Source organism: Lepidochelys kempii, chromosome 7 (genome assembly GCF_965140265.1).
Source record: "Lepidochelys kempii isolate rLepKem1 chromosome 7, rLepKem1.hap2, whole genome shotgun sequence".
NCBI classification, from domain to species: Eukaryota; Metazoa; Chordata; order Testudines; family Cheloniidae; genus Lepidochelys; species Lepidochelys kempii.
In genome coordinates this window covers 44688475-44701748 of record NC_133262.1, presented here as the reverse complement: position 1 = coordinate 44701748, position 13274 = coordinate 44688475, and the positions used below count along the sequence as shown (strand labels likewise).

Here is a 13274-nt window from a genome sequence, read left to right as displayed (position 1 = left end):
TGGATACAGCAACATTCTAATGACAGGTTTCAGAGTAACAGCCGTGTTAGTCTGTATCCGCAAAAAGAAAAGGAGTACGTGTGGCACCTTAGAGACTAACCAATTTATTGGAGCATAAGCTTTCGTGAGCTACATCATCCAATGAAGTGAACTGTAGCTCAAAAAAGCTTATGCTCCAATAAATTGGTTAGTCTCTAAGGTGCCACAAGTATTCTAATGACAGTGATATCTATCAATATATGGTAGGTAAGTGAGCTTTTTATTATACTATTGATCTGCTGCACTCTGTTTAGATTAGAGAACATGAATTGAGTGCTTTAATTGTAAGTTTTTCTTCATTTAGGTGGAGACCATTGTACTTGCATGCCTCACTGCTTCTAAGTGAATGGGATGAACTAGGTAGCAGTTTTGACCGATAAGGGAAAAGTACACCTGAGTCAGGTGTGTGCATGCCCCAGAGTGGCTACCTACCGCATGTTTTGTTCCCTCCCCAACCAGGCTGTGCTTGCTTGATATCACTACATATAATACAGGATTTGAAGTGATCTAGTCAGCAATCCTAAACTTATGTTCATAAAATGCTTGACACTGTTATTTACTGGAAAACTTGACTGTGTTTTTGTACAAATTTCCATGAGGAGGTAATTGCATAGGTGTGAGAAGGAAAAAGCACTGTGTAGTTTTCTCAGGGAAGTGATCAAGTAGACAATATGCAAGCTATTTTTTCCCCCCATTGATTCATGGACAGAGGGAAGGTACTGCTGGGAAGAGAGTGCAAGTGTTCCAAATTTACTACTGTACAGGGGTGTTCTACTTTAAATATGAGGTGCACCTCAGGAAGTGACATGGCACAGGATTAAGATTTAAAAAACAAAACCCCTACATAGACTAGCAAAAGTTCTTGTAAAGAAATAGAGCACTACACTCGTAAATCTGTTTCAGGGCCCTGAACTCAGAAAGACCTATACAGTGTCAGGTCTGCAGCCAACTACTAGTTCTCATTACAACTTTCCCTTTCACCTAACGGCAAGAAAAAAAAAAGTCTTATATATAATGTACCGTTTAATGATACTTTCACTGAAATTGCTACAATGGCAAAAGATAGTATGTAGTTTCTGATTTACCAATAGATTAAGGTGGAATTGAGATTTTTTTTGTTCCACTTCATGTTTCTGACCACTAATCCTACACAGTCTTAGTTGTAGAGGCTAATACAACAGCAATGAGTTTAAAAGGACAGAGGCAGGACATACTGTTTTGAACTTTATTTTCAGAGCTATGTTTAGACTATTGATTAAAATGTTATAATTTAATATGCAATTTAAAAAGGCTACCAAGGCTATTTGGATATTCAAGAGGACTAGACATCAACAGGGTTAACAGGTTACTCTCAAGCACTAACAGATACTAGTTTGCTCATGCCACTGAAGTAGGATCTTTCCCTTTCACTCATCACCTCAAAATGCAGAGGCCTTCTACAGAAATTGCATTCTGCTGAAGAGTGTGGTTTCAACTCCAGACCAACATTCTTCCATGTAGCCATCAGTTTCTCTGTTAGACAAAAGGAAGACAGACATTTAAGAATATTCTGATTTTAATAAGCTTTCAGTACCTACAGCTCTTTCCCAACATTGAGTACTGCAAATGATGAATTGCAATGTTTAGAGGTGAAGTGAAAGTAAAAATAACCCAAACAAACAAAGCAACCTACTTGAAATGCCTGACAACTTTTGCTTAGCTAAGAAAGGTGTTGAGGGAGCTCTCAAATACTGACACTAGTTCACCTTCAAAGTTATAAAGGTACCTATCTGTCCAGCCACAGCCCATTACTCTTATTCCATAAGAAAATGGAACTGCCTTTCTTCAGAGAATCAAAAAGCACTTAGAGCTTCTCAACATGCCCACGAGGTAGCTGTTACCCCATTTTACAGTTTACTAACCTGAAATCATGGAAGATTTTCCCAGGGCCAACATAGTCTGTCTACACAAACCATGGAAGCAAGCCTCCCAGCCCAGGTCAACAGACTTGGGTTTGTGCTCTAAAAATAGTTGTATAAACACCACTTTGAAGTTGTGGCTCAGGCTTTGAAGCCCCCCCTCCCACAAATCTATGGAACCCAGGCTCCAGCCCAAGCTGCAACTTCAAAGTGCTGTCTATGCAGCTAGTTTTAGAGTACTAGCATGAGCTGTACTAACTCGGTCAACTGGGCTGGGAGGCTCACTTGCACAGACTTCCCAGCTCCGCCCGGATTCACTAGGTTGAAAATCCAGGGGTCCCAAAAGCTCATTTTCTAGCTATTAACTGGTACAGATTAATCAGGACTGAAATGGTGAGATACCAGGCTGCTTTGCTGCAACGAATCTTGATTAAAATGTACAGATGACTGGGTGATTTCTTATGGAAACTGCAAAATCATGGATTAGCACTATTAAACTAGCACCCACTATAAGACAATACCTCTATTTTTAAAAAAAATAAAACAAACCACAACCCCCAAACATTAAACTAGAATGTGTATAAACCATAAGATGGCTGAAGACTGGTTTAGTACTGCTCTGGGCTTCTGTCCTGCAGCATTTTGTAGCTTTCAGACAGTTAGCTACCACCACTCATGTTCAAAGGCAAATCAATGAGAAACATTGATAGCACTTTCTAACGCTTCATTCGTAGCAATAGTTCACCTTCTTCCAAGGTGAGCTTTCCCAGCTGGGCCTAGCAAAGTGTAGATGTTTTCTTTAAATTAGCAATAGATCAGGGATCACATTGTAAATCTTCAGAATGAAGATTGTATAAAATGCTTTTGTGTTAACTCTGTCCAAGTCCATTCACTCACCAAGGAAATAATTCATCATCTGAGGTGTGTGATGAGGAGTAGGGGCAATACGCAGCAGCTCTTCTCCACGTGGAACTGTGGGGTAGTTTATTGCCTGGACATAGATGCTGTGCTGACTCATCAGTCTGTCACAGATCTCAGTATTTTTAGCAGCATCTGCAACCTAGATTTACAAAATGGTCAAGTTCAAGGTAACTGGAACAGTGCATGTGCAATGATCAGAAAACAATCTCAAACAACCTTTTAGGTTTGAAAAATTAGTTAAAAGCCACAATCTGTGGAAGATTCCAATTTAAGTATAGACTACCGACAAAAATCAGAATTTAATCATTTTGTCCTCCCTGTGCTTATTAGAACAGAACGTGGTATAGAAGGGAATTTAAAACTTCCTCCTACTATTCTTAGGAGAGTACTTCCAATGAATAATTCCTTTAGTATGCATTTTTGTATACCTGAAGATATTTAGACTGTTGTAATTTCATATTAAACGTGAATGGAACTTTTAGCATTTGCCAATTCAATTTGTTCGCCAACACCCTGCTGCAAAATTAAAAACAAAAAACCACACCAAAAAACAGCAGGTTTTAGTAATTTAAGGAAAAACCTCAGCTTCAGCCTACATCATACTTCATAAACCTAAAATAAGCTATGCACTTTAGCTTGCTGTGTAAGAATGCAAGTCAGATACAGTTGCAGGTATTTTCTGTAATACAAACAAGTTTATTCTTGTGGAACAACTTAAAAAGAAGATTCCATAATCTTTAGTTACCTGGATTGGAATGATGTGACTGGGACAGTGTACTACAGGGAGTCCAGCATCCATCAGCATTTGTCTCATGAGTTTAACATTGCGTTGGTGCTGGCGTCGAAGAACTTGCCCTTCCGCACTCTTTAAAGTTCTGACTGATTCAAGCGCACCAGCTAACAGCATGGGTGGCAGGGATGTTGTGAAAATGAAGCCAGCAGCATAGGAACGTACGGTGTCTATCAGAGAACTTGTACTGGAAATGTACCCGCCTACACAACCAAATGCTTTGCCTGAAAAGAAGAAACAGTCAAGATTTACTCTATCCTTTAGAGAAGAGAGCTGCAAGCCAAGATCTGACAGTTGTACTTACACTTTCTTGGAATCAGAGATCATTCTGACAAACATTTGAGAACTAGAACTCCAAATCCTTGACTTTCCTATCAGCAACACAATTAAGTCTTTCCAATAATTAGCACACAATAAGGGTCCTCAATTTTATTCTAGTATTTACAAATTAGTACAAAACAAGGTTAATCTACTCCACCCCAGAAAACTCCCACCCTGTTATGAACAAACCTTGTGACCGCTACAAAAGCATTGTTTGACACTAACCACCCCCCAGCACCTACTATGATTTCTGGGACAAAAGACTCTTGCACTGTATTTTAATGCCAGTGAAGAAAACTGTAAATCCTACCCAAAATATAAACAAATTCAGTACGTATTGAAGTAAAATATATTCCAATGAGTTTAAAACACTCAGGACCATTATCTGTACTCCACTACCTCCGCTTTTTTCTTCAGCAGCTTTATGTGGGTAATCTATTCCTAAAATAACCATCACTCCTGTCTTCTAGTTGCATCTTATTTATGTGCTTCATGCAATCTACTGGGCATGTACAGTAATCACCATTTCAAAAAGGATACCACCCAAGAGTTGAAGGCCAAAGCAAAGCCAAATTAAACTGAACCCTACTGCACTATTTTTCTGTTTATCTCATGCTGATGTTTGAGATTGCAAATAAAATTCTTAAACCAAAACCCCCAACACATGGTTTTCTACGGTGGAGTTTCAACTCTTGCTCTTTATTTTAAGTACATGCTGGAAAATGTGAAAAATCTGTTTAAACTATTTGAACTCTAATAGTTAGAAAACAGTCTGCATTGCATCCAAAAGAATTTTATTGGTTCTTTTAGTTCTCGCCAAATCTCCTTATATAACTCCCATCTCGGGTTTCTGGATTAGGAACATTCCACCTTACACAAAAGAGAGTGTTAAGATCTAAATATAGAGTACTGTACCACAATTAACTTTCTCACACATGAATTCTCTGTTAGAGGAGTAGGGACTATGCCACTAGGGTCATTTTGCTAACTTACTATTTCAGATGGCATTTTTGAATCAGCCTAAGTGACTTAGCCCAAGTGCCTTTGAAAGTTAATGGAAGTGGTGTGCCTAAGTCAGTCAGGCTGTTTTAAAAATCCCATGCTTCAATTTCTAGGAACAAGTCAGTTTACTGACATTATTTGAGTTCATTTTACTCCTTCATCTTGTCTGCAGCATGAACTTCGCTGCCATTTACACGCTTTTGTAAGAAGATACACATACCAAGTGTTCCAGAGATTATGTCCATTTTATGCATGACTCCATCCCGATCTCCTATGCCACCACCCCGAGCTCCATACAGCCCAACAGCATGTACTTCATCTACAAAAGTGATTGCCCCATGCTCATGAGCTACATCACACAATTCTTCCAATGGACACACTGCACCTGAGATCAAAACAGTAATCACAATTAATTGAGAGTTCTTGCTTTTCATGGTAAATACATATTTCATAGCTTAAACAAAGACAGACAACGTATGTGTTTCAGTAAGGCACCTATTTAACCAAGGATACAAGCTTTTTAAAGCAGACTCACCGTCCATTGAGTGAACAGTTTCAAATGCAACAATTCTGGGAGTCGATGGATCTGATTTTTTCAGTAGTTCTCGGAGATGATTGACATCATTATGGCGAAATATGTGCTTAGGCACTCTGCTGTTCCGAATTCCTTGAATCATGGAGGCATGGTTTCCTGCATCTGAGTAAATCTCACAGCCTGAAGGGACAACCAAAGGTTACTAGTGGTTATGGCTGTACTGAGAGAGAGGACAGATTGTACAGATACCTAAAAATTATATAAATGGGATTGTGCTGATAAACTTGTGTTCTAGCCCCAGAAGAGAGGGGTTGCTATAGAAATTTGTTAAATCAGAAACTTTGCAATACATACAATTTTTAAGACGGAATTTTAAGACCCACTAAAAATAGCTGTATTTTCTATTTTTGCTTTAGAGCACTTCTAAAATTAGGACACTTATTTTTGGGAATTCACAACTTTAAATTTGCATAACTGACTCAAGGCAAGTAGACACCCAATCCCAAAGAAATATACTTTAAAATTTAATTTTATATTTGGTCTTAACTGTTAGACATTTATAGAAGTCTTAACTGTAGACATTTCTCTAGCAACAGCAGATACAGGATTGGAAAGAGTCAGTTTACCAGTGCTAACCATACCCTGACCATACCAGGGGAAAAAACTATCCTTCCACCTGCAGCTACATGGGGTGGGGAAAACAGTAGGTCTTTCCAGAAGTGAAGCCAGCCTCTGGAAACAGCAGGGAGTTATAGCAACTGGGCAGGAAGACATCCAACTAGAGTGTCATTTGCTGCCACCCATCCCTCCCATACTCCTCAGCCCCTGTGATATCAACAGGTTGCCTTTACAGTTTCAACTTCAGATATTTGCTGGTTGATTCTGTCTTCAACACATGTCCTTCTCCCTCAGTCCCTCCACTGCCAGTCTCCTTTCTCACTTCTCCTCTCCATTCTTCCCTACCCTTTAAAGTTCCTCACTTTAATATTAAAGAGAATAAATGGAACTGAGATATGTACCAACCACCACCTTGGACACTCTGGTCATAGGTTGTATCCCCACTTTGTGTCTGATATAGGTGCAGCCCGATGAAATTATTATATGGCATCTAGAACAATGCCCCACATCCTGATCAAGGTGTTTAGGTGCCACCACAACAGAAGTTAGTGAAGACTGATTTTTTAAAAAGTGATATTTAGTGACCAAAAAGTCAGAATCTCAGTTATCTGAAAGAAGTTTTCAATGAAATTTCAGGGTATTTTATTTGCAGGGAATGTAGTATTACATTGCATAGTATCCAGTACATGAGATCTCACCTGGTAACATTTTAGCTAATGTGAAGAGAGTGGAATCATTAGCTACAAAGCATGATGAGAACAGCAATGCTGCATCTTTTCCATGGAGATCAGCCAACTCTTGCTCCAAATCAACATGAAATTTACTGGTTCCAGAAATATTTCTGGTGCCTCCTGCTCCAGCACCATGTTGTTTCAACGTATCCCTTTAAGAAAATGTTCAAAAGGAAAGCAGCATTAATCAATACTATTTGACTCTCAGCTGCATGTGAACAATTCAGGAAAAGGGACATTATCTTCTATAACAAACCGCCATTCCTTAATAACTTACATAAAAGCAGTAGTGGTTAAAGAGAAATGGGTATAAGAGGTGCAACTGTATTTGTTTACAGTTTGAATAAGGATCTTGGAGGCCAAAACTAAGTTTTGCAAGGAACTTCATGAGCTCAAAGCTAATGAAAGTTACTAGCTGTGCCCCTTACAAAAACTGTAAGGCTCCACTGCCTTATGCTGAACTTACTGAGACATGTTAAGATAATTACAGTATGTGGTCCAGCAGTTTTCCATAAGCCCCCACGTATAACCAAATACAGAAAGGAGGAATATCAGGGGTTCACCAGTTAAAGCGTTGCAGCACTAGAGCCAACTGTATTTTAAATTGTTTTATGACACTTAGTAGCCAAACAAGTGAGAAGGGAGGATATTCATGTGCTAGAAGGCAATACCCTTTGAATTCCTTCTGCTGTGTAATCATTAACTCAAAGCTATGACAAGCTCAAAATCCCCCCACCCAAAAGAATGTATGTTCTGGGGGGCGGGGGGGGGAGGAAAGGAGTACTTGTGGCACCTTAGAGACTAACCAATTTATTTGAGCATAAGCTTTCGTGAGCTACAGCTCACTTGATCGGATGCATACTGTGGAAAGTGTAGAAGATCTTTTTATATACACACAAAGCATGAAAAAATACCTCCTCCCACCCCATTTTTTCATGCTTTGTGTGTATATAAAAAGATCTTCTACACTTTCCACAGTATGCATCCGATCAAGTGAGCTGTAGCTCACGAAAGCTTATGCTCAAATAAATTGGTTAGTCTCTAAGGTGCCACAAGTACTCCTTTTCTTTTTGCGAATACAGACTAACACGGCTGTTACTCTGAAACCTGTTCTAGGGAAGGTAGTTTTGTACAGTTTCTTGTAGATCACTGCATACCTTGCAGTTACCAAACATTTTACTTTTAATTTAAGTTATAGAACTACTTACATAACAGCTCCACTCACTCGAGGGTGGCGACTCATCCCTAGGTAATCATTGCTGCACCATACAGACACCTCTTTTTTGCTGATGAGCGAATCAGAGTAGTCATCTGCCATGGGAAAGACCTGTGCTCTTCGGTTCACAGTTTTGAATACACGGTACGTGTGATCCTTTTTTTTCTCATCAATTTTTTTCTCAAAGAACTGGTCATACTGGAAAGTAGAAACAGCTAGAAGAGGAGAGAGGCTATTAAATACAAGAAAGAATTAACACTTTTGAATGTCAAAAGATCTGTCTGCAGCTGGACCCTGCAAAAATGGATTTAGGAGACTAATAGCAGATTCAGATTAATTCATTCTGTTAGTCAAACAACAAGAATGATCCTTACATTTTGGCAAGTTATCCTGAAGCAGATGAGATACTCTGTCTGGTTTTTGCTTTAACATAATATCCTGGAACTTCTTCAGCAAGCCATTCTGCTCTTCTCCCGAAGTCTTGCTATTCATCACAGTGGGATTCACTGGTGTTTTAGTAAACTCTGTATATTTGAGATGTTGAAAAGAAATCCAGTGATTATTAAAGTAAGTTTCACACCATCTTATATCAAAAATAATAAAGATTGAATGCCATGAAAAGTTACAAATCCAATATCTTAAATTGTTTAAAATAATAATAAAAAAATCTTAGTTGAGACACTAAAGCAGAGCCATAAGACTCAGAAGCTGAAGAGAACGCAGTGTATACTTTCCTCAGACCTTGTGAAATCAAATCTTGTCTAACAAAAATTGAGGGCCAATTGAGAAGATTCAATAATTGCCTGGGACCAATTCAGTTGACATAAGAAGGTGATATGTAGGCTACCAGAGCCAAACACATGCTTTAGTTGTAGGTAAGCGTTTCTCTATTATTCCAAGCTTCTGTTCTATTGACATGGATCATGGTTACTAGGACTTGCAGCAGACTGGAAAAGCTGGAGTGGACAAGTAAAGAACAAACTGATTTCTTCCAGAGGAAACAGCAAGACTTCGTTATTATTGATGAAAGAAAAGCCTTCCTTTAACAGATTTTGACAAAACCACTTTAATCTGAAAGCAACTTTGTTCTCTTTATGGTGGGGACAGTCTTATTTGTCTAGTGATACGTGTAATGGAACACCAATTTCTGATCAGGGCAGTTAGGCACTACTAAAATCAAAATACTAGGGAGAAGACAGTCCAGGGCAGAAGGGAGGTGGTTTCTATTAAATTACTTCTTGTCTTTAGTGTCCTGCTTTGCGCTTTCCAGCCTGTAGCTGCTTAATTCTTTGAATATGTTCATGTAGGCAGCAGTGCTAATGTGTTCTACATATAGGTAAGACTTTTCGGTGAAGACATTGAATTTTTATAAGCAATATCAAGAGAGATTTCTTAGAGCTAACTCAGAGTGCTGTAGCTTGACATATATTTGTTTTGCAACTAGAACATAATTCTCACTAAAGCCAGCTGCCAAAAACATCTGTAGACAGAGAGTTGGTATAAAATAGATTATACAACAAAGTGAGTAATATAAACAGCACTGCATGAGCACAATTAAAATCCCTATATTCTGCAATAAAATCCTTTTGTTGCAGTGTCCCATGACCCTCACTCTGGCCTATAAGATAGCAATTATGTCAGACACGGGTTTTATCTCGAAGACTAGTGCTAGCAAGCAAAGTGTTACAAAAGATTAGATTTCACGGTCTATTGCAGCATACATAAAAACATACCCTTCCTCACAGCCTGCATTTCCTGCACATCCTCTTGGAGTTCTAGGCTGGCTTTGCAGAAAACATTACTGTTCGTAGGGTTCATCTGAGCTGCCAGGAAAGGGCATTTAGTGGCAGAGCTCTGACTAGTGCTCTGGCTAGTAACAGCAGGTAGATGGCCAATAGGCAGCTGGGATCCACTGGGATTCTCCTGGGACACATCTTTGGAATTTTTGGCCTCTTGGACAGGAGAAACAAAACACAGGTTAAAAAAAGAGAAACTGGGGTGATCTGATTGCACAAGAACAAAACTTCTCTGACAACTATCTATTACACTAAGCCACAAACCATTCAGAATTGCTCAACTGAGCCATCTGTACTTGCATTATCACACAATATGAAGTTTCAGTATCTGATTAACATTTAAATCCAAATTTTCTTGGAGTGCAATACTATTGCCTCTTCCCCAAATGAGGGGGTCAGTGTGCTTTGTGGATGAGTTTAATTTCAATTTAAATGGTTTTCAGCTGACAGTTTCCCAGTTGCCCCTTCTCCCCTACTATTTCCGATTATAAATTCTCTAGGGAATTTTCTCAGCAAGGGTCAATAAACAGCCACAAATCATAAGAGGTCTAAGAATGCCACTGACCTGGATTTGCACCAATTACATAGTTATGATCAGTAGAACTTTGCTCTCAGACATTACACTAGAGTTTGCAGAGTATGAACTTCAGTTTTAAAATAGTGCAATTACTTTCAAAGAAGCCATATATGTTAAGTTTTAAGCAACAAGTGTTTGAGAAGATTAAGCAAAATACTTGGGGAGTACACCAGCTCAGGCAGTTACAGTTTCCAGAAGTTTCCTTCTGGCTGGGCAGTTCCCAAAGTGTTTAAAAAAAGTTCTTCCTTGTCTACTTAAGCAGGAAGCATTTATTAAACAACTCAAGGGTTGTTAATGTGAAAAACAACTGAATAAAAATGACACCCCGGAAATCTTACAGAACAAGGGACCCTATGGTCATTACCAGTGAATATTAATGTAGTGCAGATACATGCAAGTTAAAAAGATGGAATGTTGTAGAATAATGCACCTAGGATGCAAGTTATCTGACAAGAGCAGATTATATCCACCTAAAGTTGTCCTGTAATAATTTACTGTCTGCTTTGAAACAGCTTCAGGGACACAATTCATTTTCCTCTTGTGTAGGCAACATTGCTTCTTCTATACTGCGTAGCTTTTCACCTTTGCTCCCACAGCAAAAGGTGAGCGTTATAGCATTCTCTGCATTTCCTAGTTTTTTGGAAGGTGGTGTGTTCCTCAAACAACCAGGTTTCCCGTTCCACAATTTGCCATCCAATTATTCAGTGTGTGCTACACACTGAAACGGATTTCATTTACGCTTCTATTGTATTACAATAAAGCCAAGATTCAGACGTGTTACCAAATCCAAAGTTTAGAATTCCAAACTCATAACTCTATTCTAAGTGCAACAAGCAAGGCACTGAATCTTACAGAATTAAGTAGTTTACCTTCAAAGCAAAGTTTAACAAACCAGACAGACTAAAATCAGAGACCAATCTTTTTTTAAAAACAAAAAAAAACTGAAGTGTTTGAACAAGAACATAAGCAACAATGAGTCAGGACAACATTTTGAGATGTTTACTGGTAAACATTTCAGTCTTTTTGAGGTGTTCATGCCAGTCACTGAGAAAGCAAAACTAGGGGCAATTGAGAGGTTCTACTGTATAACCTCTCATAACCTGACAAATGTAAAGAAAAGGATGTGATCTAATATTAAACATAAATGCAGTTGTAAGTAGAATCTAAAATGCTGAAGCTTAAAATTAGATTAAAATAAATAAGCTTCTGGGTATGATAGCTTGTACATCATTAACTAGCTATAAAAAAAAACACAAAATTGACACTGACTGTCATTGGGTGGGGTTGTTTCTTCAGTTTGTTGGCAGTGAGCAACTGAAGTACCCAGGGAACGGGAAGCAGGCTTGGTCCCCACTTCCATCATTTTAGGGCAGCTCTGAGCATAAAAGAGTAGGGACTTGCCCGCCTTCTGCAGAAAAGCCTGGGATACCCGTGACAGGAAGGGGCAGCGGCGAACAACCGTTTCCATTTTCAGGTTTTTTGATCCTGTAGCAAGATATAGGAATGGTAACAGTGTTAAATGCAAGTATTAGAGGATTTCTTACATATACAACCATATTCCAGACTACTTCAGAGTTGAATAATACACAACACAATTAAGTTATAGCAGATGGAAAGCAGTACAGTACAGTGTGGCCTTTGCGAATAATAATGGCATGAATTAAGCCAAGAACCACATAAGAGTATCAGAAATATCTTAACAGGGAGACATAAGCGAGTCCAAAAGGAAGTGAAGGGAAAGCCCTGGGTAATTTAAATGGACATCAGCAGCCTATTCACAGATCTGCTAAGTTTCTTACCTGACTGTAGGATTACTGTAATAAAACAACATTTAAAATATCTCCCGCCCCGCCCGCGATTTGCCTCCACCGCAAAACCAACACGGAAATGCGATTTTACAATCGCCCCGGGGGCTGCTGTAGCCCCCCCCCCAGGCTATTTTTAACTGACGATTTCAGCTTGACCGTGTCCCTGTCACACACCAGGCTGGAGGAAGGCTGGGACCCGCAGCGGCTGGGGAAGGGGGCACAGGGGGCCTCGAGGCGGCTCCCCCCGGGCGCCGGGCCAGCGGAAAGCGGCACAGAGCTGAGCGGCCCCGGGGGACCTGACCCCGCCTTGGCGAGCCAGGCGCAGAGAGCGCGATGCGCCCAGCGGGGTCCCCGGCGCCCCCACAGCCCCGCCCTCTCCCCGGGGGGCGCAGCGTCCCCAGCCCCGGGACCAGCTGCGGCCGGCGGGCGCCGCGAGGACCCCGCCGAGAGCCCCCTCAGGGGGTGGCGGTCTGGGCAGGGGCCCGGCTCCTCCTACCAGTGCCGGACCGGCTGAATAGCGGGCGAATCAGGCCCGCGCTCCTCACCCGCTGCCGTGCCGTGCCGTGCCGTGCCGTGCCGTGCCCTTCCCTTCCCTTCCTCCAGCTCCAACGCTCCTCCGCGATCTTCTCGAGCCGCAGCTCCCTATATAATTAGCCCGAGCACCGCGCATGCGCACAGCTGGACGACGCTCCGTACTCACGGCAGAGGCGCATGCGTTGGCAGAGGCCTCTCACCAGTCCCTTCCCGCGCTATAGCGCATGCGTGATGCCCTAGGGGCCTTCCCACCCCTACGCCTATACGCTGCGGGGAGGAGGGAGCAAGCGGCGCAGCGTTGGCTGCTGAGGGGAGGGAGAAGGGCGGGGCAGAGGCGGAGGGGCTTGGGAAGGGGGAGCTGGGGCAGAAGCTGGAGGTGCGATGCCGTTAGGCGCTGCCTCTGGGGGAGCCGAAGAGGGAAGCTCCCAGGGCAGAAGCGGGGAGAGAACAAGGACCTGCTGGGCGAGGAAAAGGGGACCTCTCACCTG

General features: G+C 41.1%; 1 protein-coding gene across 3 annotated transcripts; it reads right to left on the bottom strand.

Moving 5' to 3' along the window:
- Positions 1 to 1250: 1250 nt before the first annotated feature.
- ALAS1 (5'-aminolevulinate synthase 1) lies at positions 1251 to 12904 on the bottom strand. 3 transcript variants are annotated; one of them, XM_073352464.1, is made up of 11 exons: positions 12798 to 12904; positions 11714 to 11929; positions 9805 to 10023; positions 8446 to 8595; positions 8064 to 8286; positions 6823 to 7007; positions 5507 to 5686; positions 5192 to 5356; positions 3604 to 3872; positions 2835 to 2997; positions 1251 to 1551 (listed from the first exon to the last, which is right to left on the bottom strand). In XM_073352464.1, the coding sequence occupies exons 2-11, from the start codon at positions 11910 to 11912 to the stop codon at positions 1391 to 1393; spliced, it is 1914 nt and encodes a 637-aa protein (XP_073208565.1). In that variant the 5' UTR covers positions 11913 to 11929; positions 12798 to 12904; the 3' UTR covers positions 1251 to 1390. The 3 variants fall into 3 exon arrangements, with proteins under 3 accessions (XP_073208565.1, XP_073208566.1, XP_073208567.1); XM_073352465.1 differs by having other exon boundaries at positions 11846 to 11929; XM_073352466.1 differs by lacking the exon at positions 12798 to 12904 and adding an exon at positions 12427 to 12640.
- Between the last annotated feature and the right edge of the window lie 370 nt (positions 12905 to 13274).